The sequence below is a fragment of the Procambarus clarkii genome, chromosome 39 (assembly GCF_040958095.1).
Source record: "Procambarus clarkii isolate CNS0578487 chromosome 39, FALCON_Pclarkii_2.0, whole genome shotgun sequence".
NCBI classification, from domain to species: domain Eukaryota; kingdom Metazoa; phylum Arthropoda; class Malacostraca; order Decapoda; family Cambaridae; genus Procambarus; species Procambarus clarkii.
The window spans coordinates 5,982,680-6,004,061 of NC_091188.1; the positions used below are offsets into that span (position 1 = coordinate 5,982,680).

A 21,382-nucleotide genomic window follows, 5' to 3' on the forward strand; every position below is an offset into this window, starting at 1 on the left:
ATACAATACCTAAAGCCACTAATACGCACAGCATTTTCGGGCAATATACTAGCTCTATCTATAAATCAAACATTATGTTTGTAACTCATTTTCAATGTATGTATCTTTACCTGAATCTAGAATGATCCCAAAGCATCAGTTTTATGCATCAAAACGCCAAGCGATCCGTTAGAGATTCGAACCTAACCCTGGAGAATTGTTTAGTGCGGTGGTCCGTGTGTTCAACACTCACTTTATAAGTTCAGATCGAGGTTTGAGTCTCGTCAAGACTGATGGAAACACAAGAATTTATTTAGAGCCCGGGTACGAATTTGGTTGTTTATTACTCTAATACGCTGTTATAATAATCATCATTTATTTGCAAGAAGGTACAATGGGTTGGTGAGATTACATAAGATTGGTATTTTTTACATTCATGCAAAGCCACTAACACGCATAGCGTTTCGGGCAGGTCCTTAATCTAACATATCAGGGAAGATGAAAAGGTACATTGTAGCAAGGTTTGATATCAACAAATAACTGCAATATAAGTTGACAGAGGTGATTACACTGATAAGAATATATGTCTTAAATACTAATATTGGAAAAGTGGGTAGTACAAGATACAGTGTGAGTTGAGAAACTATGAGGATGAAATTAGACATTTTTTGGGTTTACTTTTGAACAGGGCATGGGTTGGACAATGCTTTACTTCATCAGGAAAGGAGTTCCAAAGACTGGGCCCTTTTTTTTTGCATGGAGTGTTTGCGCAGTGTTATTTTCATATAGTAGAGCATTCGTTGACTCTTGAATGGATAAAAGATATATACTCACAGTTTGGTATGCAACACTTGCAGTCACGGCCAACACATCCCTTGGGGTCGAGCTTGCCATTAAGACAAGCCTTGTCATTGTCAACACAGAAGCCCTGGGCGTCAGTACACGACCTGGTTGGCCTGCACGGGTCGGCGCAACACACACAGTTACTGCCTGCCTTACACGCTTTGGCAATCACACGCTGATTGTCACCACAGCTGCTGCTGCACTGACCTCCCTCGTACCTCGAACATTGCTTGCTTGTTTCACTTTCGCATGCTGAGGAAAAGTACAGTTCCTTAAAATTATTTAAATTTAATATATTGTTAAGTGTTACCGTATCAATAAGCGATTCTAGTGAAATATTATAACTTGCAAATCATTTTTATTTGCAAAGAACGCCATTATATCATAGCTGAAACTATTAATCTAACCCACACACATGAAAATGGCATTGTTTCGGTCCATCCTGGACTTTTATCAAGTGGAAAGCGGAACGTCGTTAATTTATTTTTATTTATGTGGGTTGGGTTAAATATCTTAATCTTTAAGGTACAGGGTTAACTGGAAATAAAGTATAAACTTCAATTTCAGAGCAGAAAATTCAGTTCTGTTACCTCTTCGACTCTGCGGCATCAGTTAGTTTTTAGTTTAGTTCATTTATTATGCACCCCATACCCATCTTGTGGGCGGTACTGGAAAGGGTTACAGAGGCACATAATGGGCTCAGGGACTCAACCCCACAATTCATTTAGCTAAGCAAGTTATCATCAGGAGTAACGGACACTTATATAATTCACGCATTTTGTACGCAATGATCCCAACGGACAAGATACGAGGCACTATGAAAAGTAGCGGCTCACAAACATCCATGCACAGACAACCCCGCTCCTGTGCCAGGTAAGTCCACAACGGGCTCACCATAGCCCGTGCTACTTGGAACTTATTGTTTCAAGTAGCGAATCTTAAACAACAAACATCCACGTTTTCTATGCGTTGGTTGATTAGGTTAGGATAATTCTAAACCTAATTCTAAACATCAACGTTATGAAAAGGTTGATGTTTAGAATCCTAAATTGATTTCTATTTTGCGAAGAATTTTCAAGCTTTTTGCTTGATTCATACCTAATACGTGGATCTATTTTTATGTTGGGATTTAATTTTCAGGGCTATGTACGGACACCAGCATTCTTATCTAACTATTAGAACTAACAAATCTAGGATTTATAGAATATCCATCACAGGCTAATTTGTTATTAACAGCACCACCGCATATATCAATTATAACGGCAAAGTAAGTTCACTCTGATAATTCGACTTTCTCGCTTCCTCCTCGTCAAACTCTTGAGCATTCCTCTGTTGAGCGTGTTTGGGCAGCATACTAATGCAGCAAACTACTCGCCTGTGCACTAGACAACTCACAAATACACCAGACAACTCGCCTGTGCACTAGACAACTCACAAATACACCAGACAACTCGCCTGTGCACTAGACAACTCACAAATACACCAGACAACTCGCCTGTGCAGCAAAGACAAGGGTCCTGACACTCGTTCTTGCCCCGCACCGGCACCTGGCACACCTCGCTCCGTGTACACAACCCATCTGCTTTATTTCCACATGGATCACCGCAACCTGGAACCTATTTCAAAAAATAAATTCTACCAATTAACACAAATTATATATATGGTTATTTTGTAATTATGGATTTATCAGAGCACATCGGTTCACAATTGACTGGTCATACGTTTGATTTGCTTACACTGTTTTTGTATGTGCTGATTAAAAATTTCGGTGCACTTAATGTACAGATTAGTTTAATTTAGTTCATTTATTATGCACCTTATACCCATCCTGTGGGTAGTAGTGGAAAGGGTTACAGAGGCACATAATGGGCTCAGGGACTGAACCTCACGATTCATTTAGCTAAGCAAGTTACAATCTCGATGAGCTAGTTACAAAATTCAATGCACATCGTCACATCAACTATGGATTCGAGATCGACCACAAGTACGGTTTCTAGTTTAAGCAACTGACATATGTGGAGAGCTAGTGTTACAATTGATATGTTTATCCTGCACACCGCACCCCATCTAATGGGCAGCGGTGAATAGGTTACAATCGCTCATTACTCCCTACAGTTAGCAAACTGGGGATATTTGGCCAAGACGTCTGGCAGCAGATAATTTTGAATGAAATATTTACACTCTGTGCAGATTAAAAATACATATATATGTCATCCATTGTCTCTATACTAAGGGCCCATGCTAGACAGTCTACTAATTTTGTAAAGTTGAGAGATGATATAATGAGTACCCTAACATCAATGTTTAACAATGTTATCATTACCAATATCATAGTAATAGCAATAATAAATGAAGGAAAACTCACGGAAGGCTTCCTGCGTACGTTACCGCTAGCACCAGCGAAGACCAGCACCAGCACCCACGCTCGCAGCAACATGTTCACACAGCGGTGGCGAAGTATCTTGTTTATGTAATAACTGTTGCAGGTTTACCCGGGTCTCTTCACTGCACGGCAAGGGCCCGTGTGACGAAGTGATGGTAGATGAGCTGCGAGGGGTACAGGTAGGCAGGTGTTACTTGGCACCTGCGGTGAGGTCTTTTAATGCGCTTCTCGACAGGTAATTTTGAGGTTGGCGATTCCATTAGCGGTAATGAGGGTCTTCGCGCGCGTGTTGCTGTCATTTGCACTCACAAAATGGCCTCATGCAAGGAATCCTTTGGCTTTTGATATAAACAAATTTCGTATACTGGTAGCATTGTTTAATTCTTTTTCATTATGGTTGGGTGTAATGGAGTGTTTGATGGTTGCAGAGTCAGTATACAGTCTCCCAGTGCGGATTTCTTCTTGGATAAGAATACCTCGCCTGAGTTTACGACACAAGTGTGACACAAGTGTGACACAATTAAGTGTGACAAGTGTGACACAATTAAGTGTGACACAAGTGTGACACACTTGATGTTGATAGTATCGTCACTGCAAGCAAACTTCTGGACGTAAATCCTGGCATCACCGTTTCGGAATGTTTCACCTCCGTATACGAACAACTCCTCTTCTTAAAAATAACGTCACTTTTGGCTCGTATGCGCGCTATGGCCAAATTTGGACGTAATTTGAAATGAAATCGACTCACAAAAGTGACGTACTGTCTCGTTTTCTGTTTGAGTCGTCCGGCTTACTCGGTAAGGTTAGGCGAGGAAACTTTCAATTAACGTTTTTCATAACGTTTTGAAACTTTATAATAGGTGAATCTTTTTAGTTATATTTCTCACCTTAGAAATAATGATCTAGCCACAGTTATTATAGGAAGAGACAATAAACGTTTAAACTCAATTATGCTTTTGAGTGTGACTAAAGTTGGGCGAATCATGATTGTCAGTTAAATTGACATTATTTGCGTTTGTCAGATACAGTTTAAAGGTAACTGTGTTTGATGTTTGGCCTTATGTACAGTTACACCAGAAGCTTAGTATGAAGCATGACTAGACAAGGAACCCGGCGGTGCTCGGGGTCGGTGCCCGCCTCTCCCCTACACACGCCCTTTTTATCTCTCTTTTTCTCTCGTTTTTTTCTCTCTCACGCACACGTACACGCACACACAGGGCGTCGGTGGCTGTGTGGACAGCACGCTGGACACGTAATCCTGTGACCCGGGTTCGATTCCTAGCGCCGGCGAGAAATAAAGAGAGCCAGAGCTCAATCCCCACAAGCACAACTAGGCGAGTACGCACACACGCGCGTCCTCCCTGTCTCCCTCATCAATGTAACCATCTTCAATACACATTGTTCTTATCACTGTACATCTTCACGTTCACACCCTCTCTATCACCCCCCCCCCAATCCTCAATCTGCCCTCCACACACCCTCCCTCTCTTCCCCAACAGCAACACTCCCGGTCTCTCCAGTACACACCTTCACCATCTCCCTCACAGACACCCTCCCTACGCACACTTTCCCTATCTGCCTCTACACACTCCCCATATCTACCCCTACATCACCTTCCATGTCTCCCTCCATCACTGTAACCTGAACGTTGCGGCAGAATGCAAAAACGAACATGTTTTTTTACATGTAAATATCTGAATGCATAAATATTTCAAGTTGAAACCTTGGCTAGTTACCACCTGCGTATACTTATACACCCAGGTGGTGTAGGTGGTGCCAAATAGTTTAACTACCAGGTGACCACTCACTGCTGGGTGAACAGGTGCTACAGTTAAGGATTGGCACCCAGTCAATCCTCCCCGCCAAGGATACGAACCCAGGCAAAGCCCTCGCAAAGCGCCGGACGAATGTCTTACCACTACACCGCAGAGACTTGTCCCTGTCCATACATACATCCCCGTGATATACAGTATATCACTTCTGGCTGTGTCAATTTTACCAAATTACAAAAATATTCTTACATAAACATGTACTGTATAAATAAAAAACGCATTAATCAAGCAACCTGTCAAGGTTAGACAGTTTAAACTCCCCCATTACTTGTAAACATCATAAATCAATGACTATTTATTCAAAATTTTAAACATTTGCTTAAATCTCAACGAAAACAAAAACTATTTGCTATCTTAACCAGTGAAAACACACTTACTTTCATGTATCTGGTTCATCAGGACATGTATCTCTGAAAAATATTTCATATTGGGTTAGAAAAGTGAAAATATTGGTTTTAAGTGATTTAAGGAGCTTTCTGCAAGTCAGCGTTCGATCCCCTATGGTGCCAGTGATGGGGCACCAAACCTTCACTCCACCGTCCTTACTGCAGCTCCATACTGGCTTAAGAGCTTTATAGTTAGGTTACCTTGCTAATTTCTACAGCCTTTGAAAGACAGTGTTCCATCATATTGTTGGAAACATTTGTGTTGTTAGTGGGAGTATGGTTATTCTCGCCCTTGTGTACACGAACTCGCTGTCCTCATTTGGACTGGTCGCTATAGTGACACTATCTTGCTGGATCTGCGGTCGGTCCCCAATGGTTCAAGTGTATGGGCACTATTCCATTCCCCAATTTGATTTGGCACTTCTCTGATCTGTGGCCATGGATAGGAGAGTAGTGGAAGGGGGAGCTGGTAGGCGTTAGAATTAAAGGTTTGAAAATGATTTTGGAACGAAGAATGGGAAGAACAGTGGCAAAAAAAGTAGTGGAACGCGGTGCATAGGTAATGGTAGAGCAAGAATCTAGATAGCCGATCTAGCTCAGAGCCTTAGGGAAAGATATACGATTGCAATGCTTTAAGTGGAGGATGGCCCTGTTCAAACTTATTAGGGATGCACGTACCGTACGTGTAATCCTTCCGAACTGTCCTCCTCTCCTACTATACTGTGCCCTCTCCCCCCACTGTCCTCTACTGTTTTGTCCACCACCCATTACAAGAACTACCAGTATCAAAAGAAGTAAGCAAGTAATTATCAAAAGAAGGCACCAAGCCGGGAAGACTAATAAACACATTAACTACCAATAGTGAATCTTCACCCCAGCCGAGAACCTTCAAAAGACCGCCATATTTACTTCAACCAATAATCTCCCATAGAAGCAAATTGGTATGCTACTCTTAGTGGGGAAAGATAATGAAACTTGGTTGGTATTTTTATTTTTAACGACTTTTTACATGCAACATTAATAATCATGAAAACAGTAAGTCTTCTAGTTACATTTCCAGAAGGAATTTAACACTTCTAGAACAAAACACCATAAGCTAATGATTTCAAAACACAGCAGTTGACAAGATTAAATCTGCACAATGCCAAATACATTTACACTACTTCTAATGTTGATCACATCTCCAAGGTTCCTGTAAACCTTTCTGGCACACAATGATCAAATATTTCACTCATCACGCATGACAGCCTTTCCCATAAATCCTTCACTAAAAATAAAAAAATAAATAACTCGCTCAAAAGATTATACGGTAACTAAACAAAGTTATTTTACTTCTCAAAACCTAAGATTCTTTGAAAGAAATTTAGGTAAAGTAAAAGAATTACATTTGAAGTAAAAACATCAAGTGAAGGCAAGATATTAAGACATTCAATAAAAAGTGTTGCCAGTCTTGAAAATGCCTGAAAAGGATTTCGCTGCAAGAACTTTATGCAAGTGCCTTTATTTCTTCATCCACATCATCCTTTAATGACTTGAGTTTGTTCCACATTGATGCTGTCAGTGCAATACCTGGAGAATAAACAAATACAATAATTATATTGAAACATTTTAAGATGTTTACCATAGTTTGCCAACTTACATTCACAATGGACTAACCTTAACACGCAACAGAAATGGATTACACAGTTGCCCATAATCTTGCACCGCAAGAACATTACAATCGGAACACTTACTGCAGTTATAATTTATTATAATATATTCCGAAATATTTTAGCCATCTACAAGAATTTAACGAGTCAGTCTATTGCACTCTACCCCACAAACTTAACATTTCATTCCCACAACCCTTTAGCTTCTTCCTCATTGCTATAACTTCCACATACCAGCCACTTTTCAATATAAAAAAAATTTACTAATTCAGAGCACTGCCCCTTTCCATTTTTAAGTTTCACTTCCAAGACAAGGCTGGAAGTAGTATAGTACCTCAGTCCATAACTCTCATATCAACATTTCTTCCCTTTCATTATACTGCTCTTCCACTCATTATGCCACTCCTTAATCCCATCGTTATCCTACAATGCCCTAGAGTATTTAAAATTTACTCTTCCAGTGTCTCTCTCACTAATTTAATCCTTCAGTTAAAATTGGCCTTGCAACCAAGTTAATCTATAAAATCCACATACCATTCCTTACTCTCAGAACACCTAACTTTATTTGGTTATATACCAACCATTAACTTTCTTCTCTTGCACATACACCCTATTATACTCTTTCACAATCTTTTGCAATCCCGCTTCACTATCACCAAAGATCATCATCATTTACATGTTAACTATGTATGATGCAAGAATAATCACAAAAATCACATGATTCAGTTATGCATCAGTAGCCACTAGGAAAATTTAATAAAAATTCAAAATGTTTGTGTTCCAACACATTATTAAGGAATACAGGATTGATAATGTGTTGCAACACTATCAATCCTTGATAAAGCGTACAAATGCGAAACATTTGGAATTTTCATTTAATTTTCCAACTGTCCAAGGGCTAAATAAGCAATCCTAGTTGTAATACATGCTATTTTAGCCCTAACTCAGGTCCTAAAATAACTAAACTATATTAGACCTAGGAAAGCTATGTTTGCTTTTGGCTCCTATATTCTCTGCAAAATTAATGCTGTGCAGTACACAACAAACTTCGTAGGTTACAACAGTCCAATTTTGTACATTAAACCAAATAGTTGCTAGAAGCACTATCATGATCAAATAGTTGCTAGAAGCACTATCATTTATGGAGGATGGGCTTCTTGAGGTAATCTTGAGATGATTTCGGGGCTTTCAGTGTCCCCGCGGCCCGGTCCTCGACCAGGCCGCCACCCCCAGGAAGCAGCCCATGACAGCTGACTAACACCAGGTACCTATTTACTGCTAGGTAACAGGGGCATAGGGTGAAAGAAACTGTGGCCATTGTTTCTCTCCGGCGCCCGGGATCGAACCCGAGACCACAGGATCACAGTCCAGCGTGCTGTCCGCTCGGCCGACCGGCTCCCTTAATAAGGCAAGGGGGCAGGTCACCCACCGTCAAGAAAAGGAGAAACCTAGTCAACTTGAACAAATGCTCACAATTGGCCGAAGGCCTAAAACACAAGCCACACGAATGGTGCCACATTACACACAAAAGTCCTCTAGAAACAGTTGACTGATATGAAAAAATTAAATTGAAGACCCCTAGAGGGATGGAGATGGGTGGGAGGGACCACAAAAATCTAGCACCAACGTTCAATAGAGCACCAGAGAAACGATCAGGGACCAATTGCAGAAAGAACAATTCCCCAAGAGGAAGAGGTTCAAGAGGAAGTAAAGAAGGACCCCCACTAACCCTAGAGAGGAGCCATAGCTGCTGTCAAGCACCAGCAAGAGGCAACACAAAACAGAAAAGACTGGTCAAGCCATGCCTCAAGCCCAAGAGTGCAGCACACCTGAGGAATCCAGTAACTAAACTGCAGCAGACAAGTCCATACACAGGCACACACTGGCACCCATGCCACAAAGCACTTCAAGGTCCACCATGGTCCTGACAAAGTGGACCACAGGGCTCATAAGACATGGTAAAACCAAAGCACCCAAGAGCAAACCAGGCTGGAAGACACCACCAGACATCCCCACCATGAGCTCTGAAAGAATGGACCCAATGTAGCATGGATAAGATCCCAAGAGGCGACTATAACCACCCTCTGAAGCATCCCAAGCCACCACATCAACCCACAATGGCATGGGGTCAGAGGCAGAGCCCTCTCTAAAGGGATTACCAAAGCCAGAGGAAAACAAATGATGTCTGTCCTGGACCATTATTAAGGCGTGTGATCAAACGCTTTGATAATGGTTCAGGATGGACCAAAACGTTGTCTCTTCTCCATCTTCCGAGTTGTAGTTTGGTCATCATTTCTTCAGGCACATTATTACAACTTGTCGTCTGCATAGGTAAACGAAACTACTGAAAGAGTTCCCATAAAATCTGGGAGACAGCTTATCAATCCATCCAATAAACAAAAATAGAAGAGGGTGTTAGCACTGCAGGCAAATTTAATCAGATTAATTTCAGCAAATATTCCCAAACCCTGAATATAGCCAGCCAATCTAGGGAAACAACCAGACGCCTTAAATTCCTGCTAGGATTGAGTTTAAAAAAAAAAAAAAAGATTAAAAGCATGAAGTTGGTAAAGGTTAGATAATTGGTGGGTTAGAATGAATGCTAGTTTTCAATTTAAGCCATTTTAGAACTGATCAGTCTTACCAGAAGGCAGACCTAATTAAATACTTTGTACCAAGATACTGACCAGAGGGTGGCATCACTTTTAGCCTCTAATTATGAAACGAAACATTAAGCAAGTTAAGGTTACAGTAAATAAATATATCTAACAGTTCCTGCAAACAAACATTTCATAAATCTATAATACCACAAAACGTTCTATAAAATCATTTACAACCAAGGAAACCAGGATTATGGATTACAACAAGGCACATTTATAAATTTTGGTGCCACTATACATATATATAAAAATCTGTCAATAATAAACCCTTCACTGCTTTAAGCCTATATACTTTAAGGTATTCTCCCAATATTGCACAAAAACTGCAAAAGACAAATACAGTAATACTACTGAAAATAATAAGGTATAATTTCTTTACTCTTGATATAGGTCTGGTAAAGAACACATATTTGAGATTGTTGAAAAAGTTCCTCTACTTGTAAACTCATATGTTTATACATGTAATACATGAGCATAGCAGTTTAAAGTGTAAAATGTAAAAATGGTGATCAACTGTTAAACCATTTCCATTAGCAATTTAACTATTTTGAATGTCAAATTTACTCAAGTCTTACCTTTTTTCCCAGGAAGATTCTTTCCGTCTTTCTCGTAGAACTCGCGGATGTCAACATACAATGTGCCTCTGAATTGGCGCACTGTAACCCGCTTATTGCGCTCTAGCTCAAAATAAGTTTCGCCACTTTCATTTTTACGACGAGATGAACTACTTGATGCATCAGATTTTGCCATCTTTGTTGGTGGTTCTTTCTGTAAAATTAAAAATCTTTTAAACCTACAGTAATAGCAATTTTTTCAACCTTTCATAAAAACAAAGTTCATAAACGAGTATAACTACCAGGATACAATAAATATGAGCACGATGACAAAGTAGAAAATTAACTTGCTGTAGTTAATTACATATTACTGTACTTGTATAGACTAATTTTCAGTCAAATACAAAAAATTTAGCTTGTACTAAACTATAAACTCACATCATCAGGGCCAGAATCTGAATCAGATTCACTACTGTCACTTGGGGGTCTCTTCTTTGATTCTTCCTTCTTTTGTTTACCCATTCTGGCTGTCTCTTTACCTCTTGCCATCCCTAAAATATGAAAAATGTTTAAGTCAGTCAAACAGATCAGATGTACATCCAAGAAGGGATCAACAAGTGTACTTGTACCCGAGCTGATCCTCTACCCCTAACAGGGTACTATACTATCTCAATATGGTGCAATACCAAAGCAGTCACCATCTGTGCAATAGCATATAATACAAGTATGAAAAAATAATTTTAGTAAGTGGGAAACACTAGGTTACAATAGGCGTGGTTCTTTTTCAACCACTGAACTGCGCCAACCGAGTATTCTCGGTCGGTGGGAAACTGTACCAACCTAGAAAACTTTGATTTTTTCGGACCCATTCTAAATGTGTGCGATTGGTTGCGTATGAAATGAACTCTTAGGACCTCCAGTGAGAGGCAGCCACCTTTGAAAAAATTCCCAGCATGCCCTAGGGCTGCTGGCTGGGTTAGTACTTAGTGAGCAACCATAGGGTGGCGCACGCACCTCTAGCTCCCAAACACCTGTCCGACGCTGTGTTGAAAGATCGCGCTCCGTCGGTGAAATTCAAACCTTATTGTTTGAAGAACGTAAGGGTCATGATATTGGTAAAGCTAGGCGCAATAAGGACCCAACACAAAAGGTCGGATGCAAGTGATACAGCCTCTATGAGAACAATACAGTGAGTGTATCCAGTTGTAGCTCTGAGCGCCACCCTTGACCACCTATGCTATCTCCAATTTTTATAGATGATACATTTAATCTTTTTCTGCATTCAGTGATGATGCATCTGATACAAGTAGCATAGATGAACAGTGTTAACGGCTTCCATGGTGGTGCTCTCCAGATATTTTCAAGAATAGCCGAATCTCTTCTTGACTGATGGACACTCTTCGAGGCTGGCTGAATCTCTTCCTGCGTGGGACCTTACAAAGCGATCTTTTCAAGACTTTTCACAAACTGATCTTTTCCTATAATCTTTTCAAGACTACCTTACGCTTTACAAGCTTGGCTACATACCACCTATAGGTATTAAAGCCAAGGGTGTACATGAGTGCGTTATTTGCAAGCACATGGAACGAAGAAACAGGAAGCGAAAATCTATCTGTACCTGGTGCAATGAAAGCAAAGTCACAATGTGTACCATGATTCATTGATTATTACTCACTTCCGAAGTACTGTGTGTGTAATATAGTGTCACTGCGTAAATAGTGTGTGAAATTGTACATATTGTAATTTTAGCGAGCTTTTAACAAGTAATATTGCGACAAACATTTATTGTGGACACATCACTGCCACATGTATCACAGTTCCATGGAACATTATGAACGTTCTACTGTATACATATTGTAAAGGGCACAAATATGCATCCTATACGATAAAAAAAATTAATAAAACCGCATTGGAAATATATAGAACAAATAATTGAAAATATATTTGTGGCAACACCCAGTGCTTGACTTGCCCGCGCGACCGTGTCTAGGCGTGTCACGCGCACAGGGAATTTCACAAACTTTGCACATCACAGTGGTTAAAACAATAATTTAAAAATCCTCAAAGTACAACAAATAAACTTGTAATTACAAACTTTATAACCTTAAAAATAAAGCAATTGATACTGAAAGTCCCTTTTCTGATGTGTCACACTGCAGTTCCGCTAAGTAAAGCACCAGTCCTCTCTCTCACCCACTCAAGCCTACCAGTCCCCACAACCAGAATCTGGCTCTGTGACTAGTTGGAGACCTGTGGGGTCAAAGAATCTTAACACAGAAGAAAACTCCAGAAAATAAACATCAAAAGAAAATGCTTCAAGGAAATTAGCAGCCCTAAAGGAAACAAACCACTACCATTGGGGAAAAATGACCAACTGTAACACACTCAACCTAGTCAAAGTCCCTGCCAGCTGAACAGAAAGGAAACCCCACCCCCATTTTCTCTATCCCTTGGAAGAAGGAACTTTGCAGATATTGTGAACTACCAATTGATTTACCAGAAAAGGGCATTTCATACATCCAATGCACGATTTCTGGGGGAGTCCAGCAAACTCCCACAATTTATTAAATGCCATTTTCCTTCTACACATTAGCAACTAGCAAATTTTAGATTTCAAATACACATAAGAATGTTAAAATTGTCAGTTTTTGAAAGTCAGCTTTCAACTCTTAAATCATCAAATTATTCAATGAGTAAACTGAAAGCTCACTTCAAAATGGGATGAAGAAAGTTGAGCACAAATGAATATTATAGAGTATTGCTTGCCAAGTTGAAGTATTACAGAGGCACCAATTAAGCATAAAGCCATTTTATCTCATTAGTTTGCAAACTTTCCATGTCACTTTTTTATCTGGAGAAAAAAAAATAAGTTATCTGCAAAAAGTATGAAACTAATAGTCTGCATCCTTGCTTATGTCTGATATGAGAACAGTGGGGTTAGGCAACATCTGATATGTGGTTTGATGGAGGCATTATTCATAAAGAATTTGTTTGGATCATTGATCATCAATGTGTTCAGTGGTTCATTGAAAGCAGAATCTTCTTGTAGACTTAGTACTTCTCATTTCTTTGTTATCTGTGAAAGTTCCATTGCTTTTGTGCAAGGGCCCAATGTAAGATGTAGCTTTTTCTAGATTTTGCATAGGAAAAACTATTTTCAATTCCTCTACATATTTCACTTGTGGCCTTTTGCACTCTGCCTCTCCTGGGGAGAGATTTACGAAGCAGTTACACAAATACTCTCAAACCTGTAGATCTTTTCTCGATAATTGTAAACAAAGTTGCCAAAGATTAAGTTGATGAGCTCCGTAGTACCATGACGCTGTTTTATAACAATAACAATAGTTGATTGGGATGTTTTCATGCTTGTAAACCACTTGATAAATGCAACCAGAGCCGTCAAAGATTGAGGAAAGATGTACACGTTCGTAAGTACTTGAGTAACCGCTTTGTGAATCTGGCCTCTGGACTTCATCAAATTCTTGCAACGTTAGTGCAATCATTTCTATTTCTCTACATAGCATTCTGTCATTCTTGGGATAGAGTGGAATGTTTGACATGTCCCAATATTTGTTTTCTTCACTTAGAGAAAACATTCTCATACCAGTTTCCATCCTTTTCACCTTCTCGTTAGTGGTTTTTGACTTTCACACATTTCCAGTCCTACTGTGACTTTTTTCAAAGCATTGGTTTAAGTGTGCATTATCTAGCCATCTTTCCCAGTATATTTCCATGAGGTCTTTGTTTATGTGTTTCCAGTTGATCTCTTATTAAAATTTAATTAGCTGAATTCTCCTCTTTAATTTAAGACTGGCTGCACAGGTCTATTACCCATTCATGTCTAAACATCAATTAGGTTGTGACCCAAGTTGATTGAAGCAAATATTTGCAATCAATGTCTCGAATAAGATCATCATTGTTCGTCAAACTAATATCCAAGGTTCTCTTTTCTTCTGGTTCCTACTATTTGCTGGCTTACGGCAAGTCTGATATACATCTGCACAAGGTTATCTGTGTGCGACAGTTCATTCGGACTGCTTCCCGGGACACACATTGGTATGTTTTTCCAATTCAGGTGCAGTAAGTTGAAGTCACCAAGCAAGGTTAGGTGCAGGGTTTGAGAGGTTTTCTAACCAGTATTCTATTTTCATAAGTTGATCTTTAAGCTGCTGAGGGTATGCATCTGGTAATTCATATAAATATACACAATCAACACGTTTAGAATTTCTAAAGGTTCAAAGACAGACAATGATCACTCATTTTCAAAGCTCGCCAAAAATAGGACAAATAGGACAAAAAACCACACAAATATTCTCAGAAAACACGTTTTTTTTCAGGCAAGTAATACCCAAGATGTAGATGTTTGTAGATTTAGGCAAGACTGATTAGCAGGTCAACCAGAGAAATTTTTGAAACCCATGGATGTATCTATCTGTAACCATACATGCCTCACTTTGAGGGGAATTTTTTTGGCTAATTTTTTCTTTGTGTGATTTTTGTGAGGAATGGTACATGTCTCACAAAAGGGTTAGATGAAAATAGTGCCTTGCTCATTACTCGGTCTCAATTCCCCACACCTTCACTTACCTTCATGGAGTAACTGAAAGCTTAGAAATGAAGCAAAAAATTTCCCCTAAATACTTACACTTTCAGCAAACTTTTTTGAAAATTGCTTTCACAACTTCAAGGCAGTAAAGGTCGAATTTCTCTGCAAACATTTAAAATCCATTAGTTCTCAACCTTAAATATTACACATGATACCATTAACTTTCTTAACCTTTATTTTATTGGGTGTAACTTATTGACAAGGTAACTATTAACCCTTTCGTTGTGGCACTTCTGTTTCAACGCCATTCTTTCCTTGGGTCGAAAGTAAGTTTCCCAAACTTTTTCCAGTGGTATCAAGAAAAAATATGGAGAAACAAACTGAGCTTTTAAAAATGACGTTCAACTACTGTAATGCCAAGCCATAAATGATTCCAGTACAATACCATAAATACAACTACAGTAATAAATATAATTGCCAAAGATTTTTTTCTATCCACTTGTCTTAACATTTTAATGCTAACGTTTCAATTCATCAGTGCACACGAACACAAATGTTCCAGATATCCCCCAGTTCCCGATCAGGAACACCATCAATTTGTGTTACATGTGTATACAATTTTTGACAATACCTGTACTGTATATTCTTATTAAATGAGAGGGGTGGGGGAAGGGGGGTGGCAGTGGAGTGACTGGATGTGTGTACTCGCCTAATTGTGCTTGCGGGGGTTGAGCTCTGGTCTCTTTGGTCTCTGGCTCTTTGTGTGATAGAGACAAGTTACTGCCATCAAACCCACTCACTGTTCCACTGAATATTTCCATATAATCAATCCATCCACACCATTTTATTAAAATACACACTACACTTTTTGTAATGTCAAGAGCTATAAATAACTGGAAATTTGTATCCCATATTAATTTTCTTTCATTTACTGTATTATGCACCCCATACCTATCCCACTGGCTATGGTGGAAAAAGGTCAAGAGGCACATAATGGGCTCGGGAACTGAACCTCAAATTCATTTACCTAATTAACCATCTTGATCTCCTAGTTACACAGTTTAAAGTATATCAATAGTCTTTTATAGCATAATTGGTCCAAGAACTGGACTACAGTAGTCTATAAATGTTATTACAGAGAAATAAACCTGTACAAGCCAGAATCCTAGCCATGAAGATTGTGTTTGCCAGGAAGGAGAAATATTACATTTTTTTTTGCAAGCTATTAGTTTTTACTTTATTGTCTGGCCTTTCTCATTTTTATTTCTCCACATTTATAATGGGGTACTATGGCACTTAATGGTGACCAAATTTTGAACTGGAATGAGTAATTATTAAATGATGGGATCTACCAAACAAGGAGAGAGTGGCTGTCAGACAGCAGTAGCTATGGGGCCAAACTTTCTGAAAGCCTGATGGCTGAACAAATGTTGGAAGACATTGAAACAACCTTTTAGCAGTAAACTAATACAGTACTTGTCAGGCAAGCACTGCAAATTGTCACATCGAAAGGGTTAAATAACCGGGATGACAACCAAATATTTAACCACTGTACTGCGCAGAATGCTCTAAGGCACTGTTTTTTTTAATTAGGCTATATTTTAAAGGGTTTTTTTAATGTTCTCATCACTGTTTTGAAATGAAAATGGTTTAGAAATATTTTGACATTAACTTTACTTGAATATTTATAAAACAAAAAAGATGTCATAACAATTACACCATGACGTTTTTGTCGAAACCAGTGTGCAGTGCGGTGCTTAAAGAGCTTTGAAGTTTTAATAATGACTAAATCAACTTATCCCTAACAAGCCATCAAAAGCACAAATGCTTTATTTGATTTACTGTATTAAGGTGAAGGATAAAACAATTTAAAGGCACTTGGTGTCTTTGGAGAAAATTGCAGCATACATCATACACTCAAAATTTTTGCAATAATCACTTTCAATGCTAGATTCACAATTTGGTATACTATTGATAACTTTATGAAAAACTTGAAATCTGCAACTAAACCTAATCAACTAGACCAGTCTCCCATCTCTCTAGCTCCCTACAACCTTCCATCTCTCCCCCTCAGACACACTGAGGCAACAAACCCCCAGTATGAGAGATTGGGGAAGTAGACATGGAGAGACATGTTAAGAAAAATTAAGATGAAGAACATTCCGATTCAACACGTTAGGCAAAACTAGATTACCTTCCCACCAGATTGGACTATCTTGACAATGAACCAAAATATGAAACTTTAAATGCCAACGAGGATGGGTGATCACTGTGTGATCATCTTTGAACAAACCAATTAAGTGTTGACCAAACCACACACTAGAAATTGAAGACGATGACGACATTTCGGTCGACAATTGACTTTATAAAGTGGTACAGGATGGAACGAAACAGTCTCTAATTTCTAGTGTGTGGCTTGGTCAACATTTTTCAGCCACAGTTATCGAGACTCATCATCTGCAAACCAATTGGTGATAATGGCAGTAAACATATTTGCTACAAAACCAGGTCTCTTACACTCTAGCACCCGACTTCAACAGCCAACCTAATAAATCAAACACACATACATAAAAACCCAAGATCTTAACACATTTAAATTATATTTAATATACACAAAACTGCAAAAAGAAGCCATTTTTTGGAAACTAATGTAAATAAATTAAAAAAAGTATCTACTGTATATCTCTTTATTTATTAAGATGCGTTATAGTAGCAACCATGGTACTGAAGGTGATGAAAAAACGGGAAAGTATTTCCTTAGGCAGAAAACGTATGCAAGGCGTGAGAAATCTCAGTTTTAGAAATTATAGACGAATGAACCAGTGTGCAAAATGTCAGTTGGCAACATTACTGTATGCCGAAATGGATACAAGTTGCATCATACACGATACTGTTTGTAAATAGATTTTATAATCTTCACACCTTACTCGACCTAAGCAACCGAGCTTAAGCTATTACATCAAACCTAACTACGTGGTTTAGACAATTGGGGGGAAAAAAAAATAAACGTCTAAATGCTTTAATTCGACTTGACCATACACCTATTGAAATCCATAGTTATACTGGCCAATGTTTCTTTTTTTTTTTTTGAAGGATAGAAGTAACTTTATATGAACAACGCCTCAAAAAGTTTAAAACCTTCCCTAACCTAATAATTATAACAATTAAAATGCTAACAAATTTAAAAAATGGCCTCATACAAATCACACTCATTTTCAATGTTTAATACAAATTAATGTTAGAATTTGTTATTATATTTTTACTTAAATTGTTCTGCTTTACCCAATACAATAATGCCAATATTTAATTAGCAACTTTACCCAATACAACGAATACACATATACAAGTAATTCACTCAAAATTATGGTTTTTAATTGGGTTTGCTTCAGTAAGTTGCGAGTGTCTGGCCGAAACGCTGCGCGTACTAGTGGCTTTACAAGATTGTAATTACTATCCTATGTATCCTCACAATCCCAATATACCTTCTTGTATATGTATAAATAAATAAATGTGTCAGAGGGAACAGGACTCAAACCGCTCGTGCCTTGTATAAACCACGAGCGGTTTATACAAACACTTTTCTGGCTCCCAATTACATTACTTTACCTCCCTGTCACCGTCTGTACCTTGCTAAAATCAGTACAGCACCACACACACACCTACTAAGCCACCAGTACACTCGGGGTATTAACCTCGCCGGTAAACCAGTCTTCTGCGGGTTTACAATCATTTTTATAATAAGAGTTGTGAAGTGCGACGCAGCGGCCAGAGTGTCACCACAGCTATATCAGTCACCTCTACACCACCCACTCCACACAATACCAATATGTTGCCTTACATCACACACATACATACACACGTGTTAACCGAGTTTCGTGTCAAGAGACTGAGGCAAAGTCTAGCTTCTTACCTTCAATATCGGGGAGGAAACTGTTGAGTGTGAGAGACGACGCAAGAGGTGGACTAATGGCGGCAGCGGCGAGCGGGGCCCAGCTTGCCGCCGCCGCCAGCCTTTACAATATTATTGCATTTCCTTTATTTCCAAACCACTTCGTTCTTTTCACCCCAGTCATTAAGACCATTAAAAGATTTAATTTGACGCCCATCTGTATTTATTTAGTGAGACAATGGGTATTTACGTGAGTACTTATTTTGTAGACAAATAAATATTAGCCGGGTTGGATGACGGAACGTTTAAATTTGCTCCCCCCCCCCCCGGGGAGAGTATTTCAAGACACTATTAATTACCAAGCAAATGAAACAACAAATTTTGGAGTTAAATTCCTAAACCCATCATTAGCATCTGTTACCTTTCTCCACCACCGTTCAAATAATATTAACAAGGGCTAATAGACTCGTAGTTCAGTTGGCTTCGTTCTCGACTTACAATAGGGGATCCTGGGTTTAATTTCCGGGTAGGATAGTAATGATTGACACGTTTCATTTCACATAATGCCTCTGTTCACCTAGCAGTAAATCGGTACCTGGGAGCTAGGCAACTGTTGTGGGTTGCACTTGCATGATCCTTGGTAGGGTCGGTAGTTTGACCTCGGGAACCTAAATAGAAGCCTTTAGTAAGTCAGTAACTAAGTAAGTAAATAAGTAAGTAAGTAAGTAAGTAAGTAAGTAAGTGAGAGAGAGAGAGAGAGAGTGTGTGTGTGTGTGTGTACTTACCTAGTTGTGCTTGCGGGGGTTGAGCTCTGGCTCTTTGGTCCCGCCTCTCAACGGTCAATCGACTAAATGTACAGGATCCTGAGCCTACTGGGCTCTATCATATCTACACTTGAAGCTGTGTATGGAATCAGCCTCCACCACATCACTTCCTAATGCATTCCATTTGTCTACTACTCTGACACTGAAAAAATTCTTTCTAACGTCTCTATGGCTCATTTGGGCACTCAATTTCCACCTGTAATTACTTAAGTGTAATTACCTAAGTGTAGTTACAGGATGAGAGCTACGCTCGTGGTGTCCCGTCTTCCCAGCATTCTTTGTCATATAACGCTTTGAAACTATTGACGGTCTTGGCCTCCACTACCTTCTCACCTAACTTGTTCCAACCGTCTACCACTCTGCGAAAGTGAATTTTCTTATATTTCTTCTGCATCTGTGTTTAGCTAGTTTAAATCTATGACCTCTTGTTCTTAAAGTTCCAGGTCTCAGGAAATCTTCCCTATCGATTTTATCAATTCCTGTTACTATTTTGTATGTAGTGATCATATCACCTCATTTTCTTCTGTCTTCTAGTTTTGGCATATTTAATGCCTCTAACCTCTTCCTCGTAGCTCTTGCCCATTTTCTTATATTTCTTCGGCATCTGTGTTTAGCTAGTTTAAATCTATGACCTCTTGTTCTTAAAGTTCCAGGTCTCAGGAAATCTTCCCTATCGATTTTATCAATTCCTGTTACTATTTTGTATGTAGTGATCATATCACCTCATTTTCTTCTGTCTTCTAGTTTTGGCATATTTAATGCCTCTAACCTCTCCTCGTAGCTCTTGCCCTTCAGTTCTGGGAGTCACTTAGTAGCATGTCTTTGCACCTTTTCCAGTTTGTTGATGTGCTTCTTAAGATATGGGCACCACACAACCGCTGTATATTCTAGCTTTGGCCTAACAAATGTCGTGAACAAAAGTCGGGAACCTGTGTCCCCTAGAAACGTGCCCCTTGTGTTAAAAAGTCTGTCTTTATCTACCATATAAATTCCTCTGAGAATCTTGTATGTGATGATCATGTCCCCTCTAACTCATCTGTCTCCCAGTGACGTGAGGTTTAATTCCATAGTCTCTCCTCGTAGCTCATAACCCTCTTCGGGTACCAGTCTGGTGGCAAACCTTTGAACCTTTTCCAGTTTAGTCCTATGCTTGACTAGATATGGACTCCATGCTGGAGCCGCATACTCCAGGATTGGTCTGACATATGTGGCATATAATGTCCTGAAAGAATCCTTACACAAGTTTCTAAAGGCCGTTCTTATGTTCGCCAGCCTGGCGTATGCTGCTGATGTTATCCTCTTGATATGAGCTTCAGGGAAACAGGTCTGGCGTGATGTCAACCCCAGGTCTTTCTCTCTCTCTGACTCTTGAAGTATTTCATCTCCCAAATGATACCTTGTATCTGGTCTCCTGCTCCCTACACCTATCTTCATTACATTACATTTGCTTGGGTTAAACTCTAGCAACCATTTGTTCGACCATTCCTGCAGCTTGTCCAAGACTTCTTGAAGCCTCAAACTGTCCTCCTCTGTCTTAATCCTTCTCATAATTTTAGATGATGATTGATGAAGATTAAACTACCCAAAAGGTGGCACTGGGCATGAATAGTCCGTAAGTGGTGGCCCTTTTGAGCCATTACCAGTATTAAAAGATGATCTTCTTCTTGAGGTTATCTTGAGATGATTTCGGGGCTTTTTAAGTGTCCCCGCGGCCCGGTCCTCGACCAGGCCTCCACCCCCAGGAAGCAGCCCGTGACAGCTGACTAACACCCAGGTACCTAATTTACTGCTAGGTAACAGGGGCATAGGGTGAAAGAAACTGTGCCCATTGTTTCTC

At 39.4% G+C, this 21,382-nt stretch overlaps 1 protein-coding gene across 2 annotated transcripts; it reads right to left on the reverse strand.

Moving 5' to 3' along the window:
* Positions 1 to 6,398: 6,398 nt before the first annotated feature.
* On the reverse strand, positions 6,399 to 18,893 carry Ssb-c31a (single stranded-binding protein c31A). 2 transcript variants are annotated; one of them, XM_045746061.1, is made up of 5 exons: positions 18,743 to 18,893; positions 14,932 to 14,994; positions 10,725 to 10,837; positions 10,308 to 10,500; positions 6,399 to 6,992 (listed from the first exon to the last, which is right to left on the reverse strand). In XM_045746061.1, exons 3-5 carry the CDS (start codon positions 10,833 to 10,835, stop codon positions 6,910 to 6,912), a joined length of 387 nt encoding a protein of 128 aa, XP_045602017.1. In that variant the 5' UTR covers positions 10,836 to 10,837; positions 14,932 to 14,994; positions 18,743 to 18,893; the 3' UTR covers positions 6,399 to 6,909. The 2 variants fall into 2 exon arrangements, with proteins under 2 accessions (XP_045602017.1, XP_045602018.1); XM_045746062.2 differs by lacking the exon at positions 14,932 to 14,994 and having other exon boundaries at positions 18,743 to 18,891.
* Between the last annotated feature and the right edge of the window lie 2,489 nt (positions 18,894 to 21,382).

Coding starts and splice junctions, on each gene's coding strand:
- Ssb-c31a (XM_045746061.1), bottom strand. CDS start 10,835: ATGGCAAGAGGTAAAGAGACAGCCAGAATGGGTAAACAAAAGAAGGAA. Junction 10,501..10,724: donor CAGATTCTGGCCCTGATGAT/GTGAGTTTATAG, acceptor TTAATTTTACAG/AAAGAACCACCAACAAAGAT. Junction 6,993..10,307: donor GAATCTTCCTGGGAAAAAAG/GTAAGACTTGAG, acceptor TTTATTCTCCAG/GTATTGCACTGACAGCATCA.